At 39.8% G+C, this 16034-nt stretch overlaps 1 protein-coding gene across 2 annotated transcripts in view; it reads right to left on the bottom strand.

Annotated features, from left to right (window-relative positions):
- The window catches only part of CPA6 (carboxypeptidase A6), a 195479-nt gene that overhangs the window by 38696 nt on the left and 140749 nt on the right, over positions 1-16034 (bottom strand). Inside the window, exons 5-6 of one of the 2 annotated variants that reach the window (XM_070392066.1) lie at positions 15449-15550; positions 12729-12833 (exon numbers count right to left, since the gene is read on the bottom strand). In XM_070392066.1, coding sequence (XP_070248167.1) covers positions 12729-12833; positions 15449-15550 — 207 coding nt within the window. The remainder of the gene's footprint in view (positions 1-12728; positions 12834-15448; positions 15551-16034) is intronic. The other variant, XM_070392067.1, reaches the window with a different exon arrangement.

Below are 16034 nucleotides of genomic sequence, written 5' to 3'. Positions count from 1 at the left end.
ACCCGGGAGAAAGCATCGCCCTTTCTGGAAAGCCCTCCCAGTTGAAGGACTTTTCCCACAACCACTGCGCAAGTCTTCCAGAGAGCTCTGTCCTTTACACACAACCCACCACAACCTCTGAACATTATGACTTACCCAGCCCACAGCCATCAGCTGGTCTTAGAAAAGAACTCCCTTCCCTGAAGTCTCTTACCCCTATTTTTGGCTATTTGAGTTATCTGCATAGTACATCTGAATCACATGCTAGATTTTGGTACCAGGGTTAGCCTCCCCTCCCCCTCCCCCTCCCCCTCCCCCTCCCCCTCCCCTCCGCTCCCCTCCCCTCCCCTCCCTTCCTCTTCTCTGTTTTTTTTCATTCTCCCTTCCTTTCTTTCCTTTTCCCATTCTTTCTCTTCTGATTTCTTTATCTTCAAAGTCTGGAAGAACTTCTCATTTCAGATCATTACTGTCTCAATTTGCCTGTGGACCATCTTCTCACAAACCCTTGCTTTATCTATGATCTGCTACTGAGTTAAATAGCATACAACCACTGAAATACTAAAATACTGGTAGTTTGAGAATAAAATGTATTCAGTTTTGGTTCACTTAAGTGGTTTTTTTAACTACTAATGTCCATGCTGGTTTTTATTTTATTTTTGGATATAGCAGCATGCCACGGACAGGTTCTCACATCACTAATTACTCCTCTAAAATATTTTATGAAACCAGGGCTATCAATCATTTCCTTTAAGTCTTCTCCTTTGCTTTTATGCTTGGGAATGTCTTTCCCACTTGGAAATCAAAAAATATTTCCCTGAGTTACTGTCTAAATATTTATATATATAAAAGCACAGCAACTGGAATGGTGGAACGACCAGAATGACCGGTGGCTATGATGCGCACTGCGGCAGCCAACCGACATGATCTGGGCCCCAACTGCCCAAAGCTCCTCCCCCTGGCCTGCCCCCAACACCCTGATTGGGGGTGGGGCCTGCTGGCCAACCGTCCTCGGCCCCTCCCTGCAGCCAGCCTGGCCTGATGGCTCCCATTGGTGTGGGCCAGCTGGGCCCCACCTGTGCACAAATTTGTGCACCAGGCCTCTAGTCTTATGAATAAAGACTCTGGTCAGATTTGTTACAGAAATGTAGAATTATTGGAGGCAAAAATTAAGTGCTATACATAAGTCTGGGCTAGCTAGCACCAGTCATGGCTTAAGATACTCAATCTGGGAGACTGACAATTTCAGTAGTCAGTTCAATTTAACTCCCTAAGATACACTGTTTTCTTTTGCTTATTATTGTTTTCCGACACATAAATATTTCTTTTTTAAATAGAATGTAGACTCCTTGAGTGCAGGCACCATGAATTATATTTATGCTGATATTCATAATGCTAGCAGAGCATTGAAAATGTAGTGCTCAACAAGAAATTGTTGGACTGATCAATATAAATACCTTCTAGGAAAGCCCTATTTAATTCTAAAAATAACAGCTGTATTGGAAAATGATTTGCACATCTTATAATTCATCCTTACAAAGTATACAATACAGTGTTTTAAAAATATACTCAGAGTTGTGCAATCATCACCCCTATATCATTTTAGAATATTTTCATAATCCAAAAAGAAATCTCCTATATTTTAAGTATCAATTCTCCAACTCCATCAACTCCCCCATCCACAGGCAACAGCTATTCTACTTTCTGTCTTTATAAATTCATCTATTTTAGACATTGCATATAAATGGAATCATGTAATATGTGGTCTTTTATGACTGGCTTCTTTCACTAAGCAATGCTTTTAAGGTTAATCAATGCTGTAGCACGTATCAGCACTTCATTCCTTTTTCATTGAAATGTAATTAATATAACACACAATTTACTACTTTACAGTGGATAGTTCAGTGATTTTTAGTATATTCATAATGTTCAGTCAACATTACTATCTAATTTTAGAACTTTTCCATCACATCCAAAGAAAACATCATACTTATTAGTAGTCACTCCCAACTTTCTTCTCCCCCACATCCTGGCAACCACTAATCTACTTCCTGTTTTTATGGATTTGCTTATTTTGGACATTTCATATAATAGAATCATGCAATATGTGGTCTTTTGGGTCTGGCTTATTTCATTAAGCATGTTTTCCAAGTTCACTCATATTGTATCTTGTATTATACTCTATTCCTTTTTTTGTATGGATATACCACATTTTGTTTATTCATTAGTTGGTGGACATTTGAGTTACTTTTACTTTTTTGGCTATTATTAATAATGCTGCTTTAAACACTCATGTGCAAGTTTTTGTGTGGCTGTATGTTTTTATTTCTCTTGGTTATATACACAAGAGTGAAATTTTTGGGTCACGTGGTAACTCAATATTTAATTTTTTGAGGAACTGTTCAACTGCATTTAACCTGTTTTTTAAAAATTACTATTTATAATAATAAAAGGGTAATATGCTATTTAGACTAGACGTCTTCTGGATATCATTCTGGATGTCCTTCCTGACAAAGCTGGGGCCAGAGGGAAGCCAGCCTGGGTCCCAGGTGCCAGAGGGAAGCCGGTGCTGGCTGCTGGGGGAAGGAAGGCCTACTATTGCACGAATTTTCGTGCATCAGTCCTCAAGTCTATAATAATAAAAGTGTAATATGCTAATTAGACTGGATGTCCTTCCTTCTGGACAAAGCTGTGGCGGGCGGGTGCTGAGGCAGAGGCGGCGGTGGCGGTGGTGGGGTGGGGGGCCAAGGCCCTTGCATGAATTTCATGAATTGGGCCTCTAGTTTTTAATATTTTTATAGTTGAGAGTATTACAGATGTAACCTCCTTTTTTTTCCTCCCGTTGCCCTCCACCACCTGGTTCCCACTTTGCCCCTGGCCTTCCTTCACCACCTGTTTTTTAAGTTGGTAGTTTTGTTTGCTTTGTAAACAAAAAAAAAAAGCCCATTACTTTTAAGCTTTGTGAGTGTCCCTTTTCATAAGTCTCTACTTGTCTATTTTCTTTTTATCCTGCTCTATTTACCCTCAGATTTAAGTCTCTACTCTGGTAAATAACATCGGTTTGCTTTTGCAGGAAGATAACCTCCAAGTTCTGTGTATTTATCTGTTTTCTTCTCCTTATGTATCTATTCTAGTTTTCTTTCTTTGATGAATTTCATGTCTGTATCATCCCTCTTGGCTCATTATAAATTTAAGAAAACTTTATCACCAACAGAGAGTGTTTCTTAAAGCTCCCTTTTGGTTTCATGGTGAAGGGGCACCTGTAGGGCATATTTCATTAGTAAGTCCACCATGTCTGATACCCCCTCCTCCAATACCCCCCCCCCCCCACCAGTGCTATAAATGTTAGTAATGGTTCTATCCTGCTATAAACAAGCATTTAAAAGAGATTCTGCAATCCAAGCATACCTTCATTTGTTTCTTTCATTTTGCTTACAAGATAGAACATTCTGTGATGTGAATACTAGGAAAAAGAGAGGTGGCAAGTATTGAAACCAAAAGTGATGGCTCTATATTTTTCAACATAATTAAAAGATTTTCAGTTTAAAAGATAAAAACCCTCAATCTTGTGCATTTTGCATTTAAAATACAACCAGCAGTCAGATGTGGAGATAATGAGTTCATTTGAGCAATTTTCAAAATAACTGTGATCCAGCCCATCCCACCAGTCATTGAAAGCCAGGTAGTTTTGCTTTTGTGTTACTGTCTTCTGAGCGCTGTGTGTGAAGGCATTCATGGATCTACCCACTAAATTGGAGTGGCGAGCAGAAGAGGAAGTGGCTCTTAAGGCATGGCATGGGAGGCCAAGCTGGCAGAAGAAGAGAGGGACATATGGAGCTAGAGCCACATCTTGATACGTATGGTTTCCATGGCATAGAGGCAGGGTCTGTGGATGAGGATTATACAGCAGGGAAGAGAGCAGGGATGAATGGAACCCATAAGTATGGAGACCTGGTTATTATTTTTATAATAAATTCTTTGTTTTTTTGAGATAAATGTAGATTCACATGTAAATATAAGAATCAATATAGATAAATCCCATGTACCCTTTACCCACTGTCAGAGACAGCAAGAGCCCTACACAAGCTCTGTTGCTCTGAGTTGCTCTAAGTCCATATATTCTTCTAAATTCTTTCCGACTGTGCCTGGGCAGGTTCCACCTTGAACCTCGCCCACTGTACAAACTGTTCAAGTTCCTCCTTTATCCTCTGCTCACTAGTTACAGGTGTTGGGTCTGAGCCCCTCTGTCTAGGGCTGGACCTTCTTGGACGCTGGGTCTTAGTTGGAGAAGCCATGAGAGGTTGTAGTCTTTATTGCAGAAGCCAGTGGCCATAAGCCATCAGACAAACCACTCTTCATAACAGTGTCCCAATCAGGCAGCCGTACATTGGCTGGTAAACTCATAACTTTCCCACATAGTAATACCTCGAATAGTCTCTGTGTTCACAGTCATTATCTGAGCAGCCACATGCTGCCTCTAATCTCACCACCTTACATTGTAGTGGTACCTGAGTTCTCTGCCTCAGCAGCTTCTCCTGTCTCCTCTGCCCGGCACACTGGCTGGTCTGTGTAGCCTCACATCTCTGTGTAGCGCCCTCCAGCAGACTCGCTGGTCAGTAGCTTGTATATTATTCCAGAGACAAAGAAGGCTTCGTGCCAATAGTTACATCAATCATATTTTGGCTACAGAAGGGCACGCGTGCGCAGGAGACCATGGGAGTGTTGTGCTTGTGTCCCTGCACCTGCTTATGGTATGAGCCTAGGCGTAGAGTGGCTTTGGACATTCCAGTACCCTAACAACAAGGCCTTTCACACTCTGAGTGGCCTTGGCTGTCTGGCTACTCTGGTATGGTTCCCACACCCACTTTCCCCCAATGGTAACATCTTACGAAACTATAGTATGATATCTCATTCAGGGGACTGTCATTGGTACAGGCAAGATACAGAGCCTTTCTGTCACCACCAGGACCCCTCTGATGCCCTTTTTTAAAAAAAATATATTTTATTGATTTTTTACAGAGAGGAAGGGGGAGGAATAGAGTTAGAAACATCGATGAGAGAGAAACATCGATCAGCTGCCTCCTGCACACTCCCCACTGGGGATGTGCCCGCAACCAAGGTACATGCCCTTGACCGGAATCGAACCTGGGACCCTTCAGTCCGCAGGCCGACGCTCTATCCACTGAGCCAAACCAGTCAGGGCTCATGATGCCCTTTTATGGCCACATCCAGTTTTCCTCCCTCCACTGCCTCTCCTTAACTGCCAGGAACCACTGGTCTGCTCTCCGTTTCTATAATTTTATCACTTCAAGAACATTATATAAATGAAATCATACAATATGTATCTATTTGGGATTGGTTTTCCAGGGTAACTCCCTGGAGCTTCATTCAGGTTATTGTGTGTGCCCATAATTTGTTTCTTTTTATTGCTGCGTAGTTTTCCATGGCACGCATGTACTGGCTTGTTTAACCATTTGCCCATTGAAGGGTATCTGGATTGTTTCAAGTTTTTGGCTATTGGAAATAAAGCTGCTATAAACATTCCTGAACAGGTTTTGAGCAAACATAAATGTTAATTTCTCTGGGATAAATGCCCAGAGTGCAATTACTGGGGCATATGGTAGTTTTAAAGGAAACTGTTCACTGTTTTCAAGAGTAGGTCTGTTATTTTGCCTTCCCACCAGCAGCGATGTAGGAGCGATTCAGTTTTTCTACATTCTCTCCAGCATTCGGCGGTGCCCCTCTCTCTTCCCTTTCTCCCTCTCTCTATGTATATACGAATAATGTTAATTTTATCCGTTCTGATAGGTGTCTAGTGATAGCTCATGGTGGTTTTAATTTTAATTGCCCTAATGGCATGGCATCTTTTTGTATGCTTTTTTTTTTTTTTTTGCCATTGGTATACTCTCTGGTGAAATGTCTCTTTATGTCTTTTGCCATTTTCTAATTGGATTGCTTCCATTTTTATTGTCAAGTTTTGAGTTTACTCCCAATGTGAGTCTTTTTAAAATCAGATATATGGTTTGCATATATTTTCTCCCAATTTGTAGCTCATCTTTTTCATCCTCTTAATAGGGTCTTTCACACAAATTTTTTAGTTTTGATTAAGTTTGATGATGTTCAATTTATCAACTTTTATTTTATGGAACATGCTTTTGAGGTCTAGTCTAAGGACTCTGCCTAGCTTTAGATCCTAAAGATTTTTTTTCCTAAAAGTTTTATAATTTTACATTTACGTCTGTGATCCATTTTGAGTTCATTTTTGTATAAAGTGTGAGACTTAGGTCGCGGCTCATATTTTTGCCTATGGAAGTCCACTTGCTTCAGGGCCGTTTGTTGAAAAGGCTGTCTTTCTTTCCTCCATTGAATTACTTTTGTACCTTTGTTGAAAATCAGTTGGGTATGTGAGTATAGGTCTACTTCTGGGTCCTCTATTCTGATCCATTTATCTCTGTGTATCCCTTCACAAATATCACACACTTTTGATTAGTGTAGCTAATATAAACACATATGTTTTGACATTGGGTAGCATGATTCTTTTTCAAAGAGTTTTAGCTTGTTTAGTTCCTTTGCCTTTTCATATTAATTTTAGAATAATCTTTCTTATATCTACAAAAAGTCTTGCTGGAATAAATTATGTTATATTTGTGTATCAATTTGAGAAGAATTAACATTTTTATATGTTACGTCCCCCCATCTATGAATAGGCTATGCCTCTCCATTTATTTAGATTTTGATTTTTCACCAGTGTTTTGTAGTTTTTAGCATAAAATTTTGGTACATGTTTTGTTAGGTTTACTCCTAGGTATTTTACTTTTTCAAGTAGTTATAAGTGGTATTGTAATTTTAAAAATATATATATTTTTATTGATTTCAGAGAATGAGGGAGAGGGAGAGAGGGATAGAAACATCAATGATGAGAGAGAATCATTGATAGATCGGCTGCCTCCTGCATGCCCCCCACTGGGGATTGAGCCTGCAACCTGGGTATGTGCCCTGACTAGGAATTGAACTGTGACCACCTGGTTCATAGGTCAATGCTCAACCACTGAGCCACACCAGCCTGGCGGTATTATATTTTTTTAATTTTAGTATCCATGTGTTTGTTGCTAATATATAGATATACAATTTATTTTTGTATGTTTATCTTGTATCCTGTGATCTTGATGAACTCACTTATTAGTTCTATAAATTTTTCTGTAGATTCCTTGGGATTTTTGATGTATACAGTTATGTCATCTACAAATAGGATAATTTTATTCCTTTATAATCTATATACCTTTTATTTCCTTTTCTTGCCAGTACTGAGTAGGACTTTCAGCACTATGTTAATTAAGAGTGGTAAAAGTGGACATCTTTACTTTGTTCCTGATTTTATCAAGAAGCATTTAGTCATTCACCATTAAGTATAAATGTTTGTTGCAGGATTTTTCTAGATGTTCTTTTTTTTTCTTTAAATATATTTTATTGATTTTTTACAGAGAGGAAGAGAGAGGGATAGAGAGTTAGAAACATTGATGAGAGAGAAACATCGATCAGCTGCCTCCTGCACACCCACTACTGGGGATGTGCCCGAAACCAAGGTACATGCGCTTGGAATCGAACCCTTCAGTCCGCAGGCCGACGCTCTATCCACTGAGCCAAACCAGTTAGGGCTGTAGATGTTCTTTATAAAGTGGAAGAAGTTCCCCTCCATTCCTATTTTTTTGAGTTTTTATGATGAATGTATGTTGAATTTTGTTAAAGCTTTCTCTGTCTCAATTGATAAGATTATGTGAGAAGATTATTATGTTAGATTACATTGATTAACTTTCAAATATCCAACCAGGCACACACTCCTGAAATAAACCCCACTTGGCCATAGGGCATAATTATTTTTATAGATTGCTTAATTCTGTTTGCTAGTATTTAGTTAAGGATTTCTGATCTATTTTCATGAAAGATACTGTTCTCTAGTTTTCTTTTTTCCCCCCCTACTCTCTGACTGCTTTTAGTATCAGGGCAATTACTAGCTTTGTAAGATGAATTGAAAGTGTTCTTTCCTCTTTTATTTTCTAAAAGAAATCATGGAGAACTGCTGTTAAATTTCTTTGAACATTTGGTTGAATTCTTCAGTGAAACTATCTGGGTCAAAGGATTTCTTTTAATTTTAAAATAATGAATTCAATATCCTTAATAGTAATAGGGATATTTAAATGATCTGTTTCATAATGAATAAGTTGCAGTTTTCAATTTATTGATTCATTTTGTGTAAGTTGTCAAATTTATATGTGCAGAGTTATTCGTAGTATTGTCCTATTATCCTTTTGATATCAGCAGGGTCTGCAGTGATATCCCCTGTTTCATTTCTAATATTGCTAACTTGTATCTTCCATCTTTTGTCTTTGTCTTCCTTGCTAGAGTTTTATTAATTTCATTAACATTTTCAAGAACCAGTTGTTTCATTGATTTTTTTCTGATTTTGTTTTCAATTTCATTGATTTCTTCTTTTATCAATATTTTACTTCTGTTTGCTTTGGTTTCATTTTCTAGTTTCTTGAGGTGAGAGCTTAGATTATTATTTTGAGATTTTCCTTCTTTTCTAATATATGCATTAAATGCCATCATATTTTTTCTCTCAGCATTGCTTTGTGTCCCAGAAATATTGGTATGTTCTATTTTAATTTTCCTTCAGTTTAATATGTTCAAATTTTTTTGAGATTTTTATCTTTGACCCATAGATAATTTTAAAGCATGTTAATTTCCAGGTGTGTGGAGGTTTTCCTGTGATTTTTCTGCTATAGATTTTTAGATTGACTTCACTGTGATCAGAGAACACAGTCTGTATAACTTTAATTCTTTTAAAGGACCTTTTTGTGAAGGTCCTGGTTTTGGGCCCAGGATATGGTATATCATGATATATGTTCCATAGACACTTAAAAAGAATGTGTATTCTGCTGTTGCTGGATGGAGTGATCTATAAATGTTGTTTAGATTTTGTTGGTTGATGGTGTTGTTGAGTTCTTTCATATCCTTGCTGATTTTTTGTTGTTGTTGCTGTTGTTTAAATATGGTTTATTGATTTTTAGAGATGGAGGAAGGGAGAAGGATAGAGAGATAGAAACAGCCATCAGCTGCCTTCCACATGCCCTTTACTGGGGATCCAACCTGCAACCCTGGCATGTGCCCTTGCCGGGAGTTGAACCGGTGACCTTTTGTTTCATGGACCAATGCTCAACCACTGAGTAACACCGGTGGGCCTGATTTCCTTTCTAATGATTCTCTTGCTATTGATTATTTAAAAATACCAAATTGTAGAAATTACCACTTAAACATTGAGTTTATTGAGTGCTTATTATATGCCAAGCACTTTCTTAAGTCTTTTACATGCATTATATCATTTAATCTTCCCAGTAACCCAGTGTGTCACATATAATTATTAGGTTCAGAGAGGTTAAATGACTTGCCCACCAAGATCACACAGCTGGTAAATGGCAGAGCTGGTGTTCCAACTCAGGGCTGCCTGACGGTTAAATGTGTGCTGGTGACCTCTATGCAATTTGCTGTTCTATCAGAATCCCAGAGCACTTGGTACTTTTTTTTCCAGTTCACATCTGAATAAGGATGTAAACATTACAGTGGTGGCTGTGGGGAAAGTGCCACAAGATACGGTAGGCAGCCGCTCAGCTAGTCTCCAATGATTCCCCACTCTTGGTCCTTAAGCTCTTGTGTAATGTCCTCCCCTTGAATACGGCCTGGACCTAGTGATTCACTTCTAATGGACAGAACATGCAGAAGCGATGGGATGTCACTTCTGAGATTAGGTTACCAAGAGACCATGGTTTCCAGCTTGGGCCTGCTCTCTCCCTCTTCTGCTCTGAGGAGAGGCTGCCCCGTGGAGAGGCCCACATGAAGTCTCTGGCTTACAGCCAGGGAGGACCTGAGGCTGCCAGCAGCCATGTGAGTGAGCTCAGAAGCAGATCCTCCCCCACACAAGCCTCTGATGAATGAAGCCCTGCAGCCCTGTGAGGGATCCTGAGCAAGAGGCATTTGGCTGTCCTGTGCCTGGATTGCTGACCCACAGAAACTGTTGTTTTAAGCTGTTGAGTTTGGGTTAAAGCACTCAAGAAAGAGAGAAAGCAAAGGCAGGAAGCCAATCTTTTGGCTTCTGAAAGTACCCTCGTCTCTTGGGGTTGGAACTCCAGGGAAATCAAGACATGGTAGAGACCACTGACCGATTGGAGAAAAAATGTAAGGAAAGAGGACCTCTGTCCTGTTTACTCCATGTCTGAAAGGACACCCCCTCACGTGTTCCTGCATGAGAGGAGGGGACAATCAGAAGTGTGGCATGTGTCACCCAAGAGGGGGATAGACATAGCATCCTACAGTCTCCTGGGAGGCAGAGAGGGAGCCCAGAGCTTCCCTGGTGTCCCCAGAGGGGGCATGAAAATCAGATGGTTGAGAGCCTGGGAGCTGGTCATCGGACTTCTGTGGTGAAGGGGAGGTAAGTTGTGGAGGGGATGCTGCTTGGTGCCCCTCTTGGACCAGCCACTCCCTGCCCTCTTTGGGAGGCTGAGGATTTAACAAAGGACTGAGTTAGTGTGTAAGAGATGATGTTCCAATGCTAGGCAGGTTTAAGGTTATTTAAATCTTTAAAGTCCCTATTCCCTCTGCCCCCAACACCACCATTAGTGGAAATGGGGGCTTTAAAGCAAATGAGAATATTTCTTATAAGCCTGTAATGTCAACCCACTCCTGACACTGCTACTATGTGGCTGTCACACATTGGCAGCCCCAATGCTTCCACCAGGCCACTGAGACAAGCAACCCCATAGGCCTTCCCGTCCTCCCTCCCCCATTTCTGTTTGCTCTCCTGACTCATGGAAAATGGAAGTGATAAAGTGGAGGGGCAAGCAACAGCCATAAACAGGAGAGTGAGGGAGTATGGAAAGGGTAGCAGAGGCACAAAAATGGCTAGACATACCTGCGTGCTTGAAGATGGCCTGGTGAAGGGAAAAGCCTTTCTTTAGTTATCTTTGGTGAAATGGCATATCACTTTCATTGACTCTTCTTGCTTTTGCTCCATTGTCAACTATTTTCAATGGGCAGTCATTATATGTGCCTCTTTCTTTTTCTGTGGTTACACGGTGTCTTCCTCTTCCTGGGACATGTAGCTTGAGTTATGGAGCTGCTACCTATGACTTTACAGATTGTGCCTTGCAAAAATCCAGGTGGTACCATTCATATTACATGAGATGATTTGACAAGTCCTCTCTCAGAAATCTTTCCACTTCATTACCACTGGATTCTCATGATTCCCATTCATTAACAAATGTTTGAAAATCTATTAAGTGCCAGGTGTTGCTCTGAATGCTGGGGATTTGGCACTGAACAAGACAGAGTCTCTACCCTTGGTGCAAAAAAGAGAGAACACCATGAACATATAAAATAAGGTTAGGTGTTCTAAGAAAGAGGCCGCACATGCGGGGTGAGGTAAATTTCTTATGTCCTTCAATCACACACAGGACCGTGGTCTATAAACATTAGGTGTTCTGTACTTAACTAATTTCTCATCTTTTTGAAACTTGAGAAAGCAGACAGTATGTTTATGTATACAATGGATATTTAATACAAGGTAATAGAGTTAATTTCTTATTTGATTTTGCGTTTGTCCTATTAGGGTGAAATGGTCTTTTAAAGAATATGAATTACTCAAAACACTGAGCAGGAATAGTTTGAAAATTTTATTATTACATAATATTTATAAAATTAAGGATACTTTTGTGGGTTTGGTAGTGGCAGATTTAACAAATTCAGTACTTTCTTGACATTTTACAAGGCTAGGAGGGTCCTCAAAATCCCACACCTCACACTAGAGCATATAATTTCCCTATAAGAGTGAAGTTTTAAAATATCTTTGGTATCCTTAATGGTTCTCTGTAAGTACAGTGCTAAACATATTTGTAAGGTTACTTTTTGGCTGAGAACCTTCATTTCCTTAGTCTTTTTCATTTTCAGCACCAGTACTATAGTGGTTGGTTTTCTTTTAAGAGTCTTTTAAAAAAATAAGAAGTCAAGATTGAAAAACAACAACCACGAAAGTCATTACATTCTTGACAAGGATAGAAAAATATTCAAACATGTTAAGATGTTGGTTCATAAAACTGCCCATTCTTGGGATAGGGACCCGCTAGATACACTAACATACAGAAGCCTTTGGAAAGTGAGAAATCACTATGAGTCATTAGTAATTAGAGTCGATGAAAAATACTGAGAATGTTAAATTCACAGATGTTAAAGGTCTTTGGTATCTAAATTACAGATCCATAGCAGGAGGGAAAAATGCAATCACTTGCTCATCTCTTTATTGTTATAGCATGTGTGAGATCATTTTGACAGAGAAGACAAATGATGTTGAATATTATATAAGAATCCTCTCTGGAACACCATAAATTTGATTTTTAGCCTTTTGCCATATATCAGCTACTATGGCTGGTTTCTAATTTGTTACAAATTCATAAATGCTCTGAATCCCAGGTTCCTTCTCTATCATGAGGGTTGGTAATTCCAACCTCTAAGGGCAGAGGTGAGGATAAGCTGAGCCAGGGTTATGAGAGGTCTTCATAAACATGAAAGCGACTCAGAATCAATACGTTATCATTCAAGCAGGTATCACTGGCTTCACATTCCCAGTTTTGTTCCTTGAACAGAATAAAAACACGTGGGAACCACCGACTAGCTGAAATGGGCATTGTGTAAAGGGTTTAACTTACTTCTTTTACAAACCACTGACAAAAGGCAGGACCAATCCATTCTCTTGCATGAATACCACAGTCTATCCAGACAGCTCGTTTGTAAGCTCGGGATCGCCTGCCCAGCTGAAAACAAGAGAATTCACAGTAACCAATGCAGGCTTTTATTTTTGGATTTACTTACCAGCATAATTTAATAAGGTTTCATTTGATAACCCATAAAAAAGAGAAAGTGATTTCCTATTTCAGAAGTCCAGATTTGTTTACGCAGAAACACATTTATTGCCCTTATTACAAATCAAAGAACTGGAAAATACACAAAGAAAATAGCAATTCCTTAGAGAGATTTGCTTCTCTATTTTAATAGAATATGTGACTGTTAAATAAAAAGCCAAATTTTCCACCTCACCGCCATCTAAGAAATCAGAAATATTCCCAAGGAGTCTTTTATAAAGAATTAGCTATGTTTTATAGGTGGACAAAGTAAAATTTTATTTAAATGCAAAATGGAAAAACACAAAACAACTTGAATTATAGAATTAAGTGACAGATTTTTCTTTATAATCCTACTAGTGGCCTGGTGCACGAAATTTGTGCATGGGGGCAAGGGTTTCCCTCAGCCCGGCCTGCACCATCTCCAATCTGGGACCCCTCAGGAGATCCCTGTGGGATCAGGCCTAAACTGGCAGTTGGACATCCCTCTTGTAATCTGGGATCGCTGGCTCCTAACTGCTCACCTACCTGCCTGCCTGATTGCCCCTAACCACTCTGCCTGCTGCCTGATCACCCTCAACTGCCCCCTTTGCTGGCCTGATCGCCCCCAACTGCCCCGCCCCCTCCGCCAGCCTGCTTGCCCCCAACTGCTCCCCCTCGCCAGCCTGATCACCCCTAACTGCCCTCCCTTCCTGGTCTGATCGCCCCTAACCACCTCTGCCTCGGCCCTGCCACCATGGCTTTGTCTGGAAGGATGTCTGGAAGGTCTCGTGGTCTAATTAGCATATTACCCTTTCTTTTATTAGTATAGATTATTAATATTACCCTATAATGGTTTCTAACCCAGTAATCGGTAGGTGGCTCTTGACTTTATATTTATAGGGGATCTAATTTTCATTTATTCATTAGTTCACTCAGGAAATCCTTTTCAATGTCAGACACTGTACTCAGCACCAGAGATTCAAAGATGAAAGACAGGATTTATATGCGAGTGGGGTGGGCAGACATACGAGCAATTAATCAGTATGATGTGAAAATGTGTAAGTTAATTTGGGAACACGTCTAATTTTTTCCTGAAAAAGAAAAGAAGGCTTCTCAAAAGAGGAGCCTTCTTCTTGAGAATTTGAGCACTTGAGGAAGCCTGGAAGCTTTGTCTGGCAGACAAGTTGGAAGAGGCATCACAAGCTTGGAAGAGAATCTAAGCAAACCATATCTGAGGAACTGCTTCCCAGGTAGGAGGAATGAATGGCAGATGGAGTTGGCTCATCCTACATCCCATGGGACAAGTATGTTTGGAGTCGGGGAGAGAGCGAGAGCCCACACTGACAGCAGTGTGGAGGTGGGTTAGAGGATGAGAGGGTAGAGGCTGGTTTCAAAAGGAAGCTCAGTCCTGAGGCCATTATTGGGTTAGTCCAGGGGGAACAGATCCAGCAATAAGTGAGGACAAAAGAAGAGGTCGGTGCAGCTCCAAACGATATTTAGAAGGAAGAATGAATGATCTTGGTGGTAAAAATCAAGGAGAGGAATTTAAGCTGATGCTCATGTTTTTAGACTGGGAGCAGCGTGGTGCCATTCTGAGGGGAGGTGCTTTTGTGACTACTGAGATGAGAATGTAAAGCAGGCAATGATGGATGCATTTTAAAGCTCCAGACAGTGGACGCCACTGAATAGCAGAGTCTAGAACAGGGGTGGGCAAACTTTTTGACTCGAGGGCCACAATGGGTTCTTAAACTGGACCGGAGGGCCGGAACAAAAGCATGGATGGAGTGTTTGTGTGAACTAATATAAATTCAAAGTAAACATCATTACATAAAAGGGTACGGTCTTTTTTTTTTTTTAGTTTTATTCATTTCAAACGGGCCGGATCTGGCCCGCGGGCCGTAGTTTGCCCACGGCTGGTCTAGAATGATTGTTGAAATGGTGGGGTGGATATGCCCATCCGGAGATTGTTTGTAGAACGACAGCACATTTGAGGATAGAATCCTGGGATTGCCATAACGTAAGGAAAGGATAGGAATGAGGAACCTTAGAGAATGGTCAAAAAGATGGGAGGAAAACCTAGTGGTCATTGTTGACCGTGGCAAGTGAAGATTTAGAAGAGTGGTGGGGGCACGAAGGCCAGTGAGTCAAGGTCTCAATAGACGGGGAGAAAGTAGAGAGTGATGTTTTATTTTAAATCTTTTTGAGTGTTTGCGTGTGAAGAGGTAGAGAGCTGTAGAAGAGAATATAAGGTGAAGGGCTGGGAATGACGCATAACTTTTATGTAGCACCAACTTGCAAGTCATTTTGAAGGTCATTATTTTTTAGGTGCATTAATATGTTAGTATTCTCTGGAACACTCAATGGCAAAAATTCAATATGGCTTGAAAACCTAAGGGAACCTGTTTTCCGAAATTATCAGATAATGTTAAATATTAGACACTATGACAGACCATTTCACTTCTTTTCCCCATAGATCAAAGTTAATGTTTAGTAAATATTTCAGTTAATAATTTCCTGTTTTTTACGTAACAATTTCCTGCTTTTACCTTTAAAACAAGGAGAGATCTTCCCTCATATGATTTTCCAATAGAGAACATGTGAACGAGGCCTGAATGAGTATTATTCAGATGATGCATCCAATTTTGAATCTAAAAGCAAATAAATAAAGACCATGTCAGACTCCCGTAATTATAGAGCTTTTAGAGAAGAGAAGGTAACAAGACAACAATAGGTCCCAGAACACAAAGAACACACGTGGAATATAAAATTGAACAAAAGCCAAAATTTCTATTTTAAATTTCTTCGGGATATTTAAAGTCGCCTTTTATTTTCTGCCTTTACAAATAGTAGCTTCATGTCTGTATATTGCTCCCTCTTTAAAGCATACCTTCTACTATCATTTATCATTAATATCTTGATGGCAGAGTTTTTAAAAAAAATTAATGTGTTCTGGGTTCCTTTTGAAAATCAAAATTTATTTTCATTTCCTCCCAACTATTTAAGAGTAAAAAAAGGAAATTGCTTTCAAGAAAATCATTCAGACAACTTGAAAGTGTTCAATGAAGTGCAATATATTATAATTTGCTACTGAACAGAAGATGCTGAGAAAAAGACATTATTTTTTTGCATTTA

This window comes from Myotis yumanensis, unplaced genomic scaffold (assembly GCF_028538775.1).
Source record: "Myotis yumanensis isolate MYYU_CA2020_CCGP unplaced genomic scaffold, mMyoYum1.0.hap1 SCAF_15, whole genome shotgun sequence".
Classification (NCBI taxonomy): Eukaryota; Metazoa; Chordata; class Mammalia; order Chiroptera; family Vespertilionidae; genus Myotis; species Myotis yumanensis.
The sequence above is the reverse complement of the archived record's forward strand: the minus strand, read 5'-3'. Positions and strand labels throughout refer to the sequence as shown.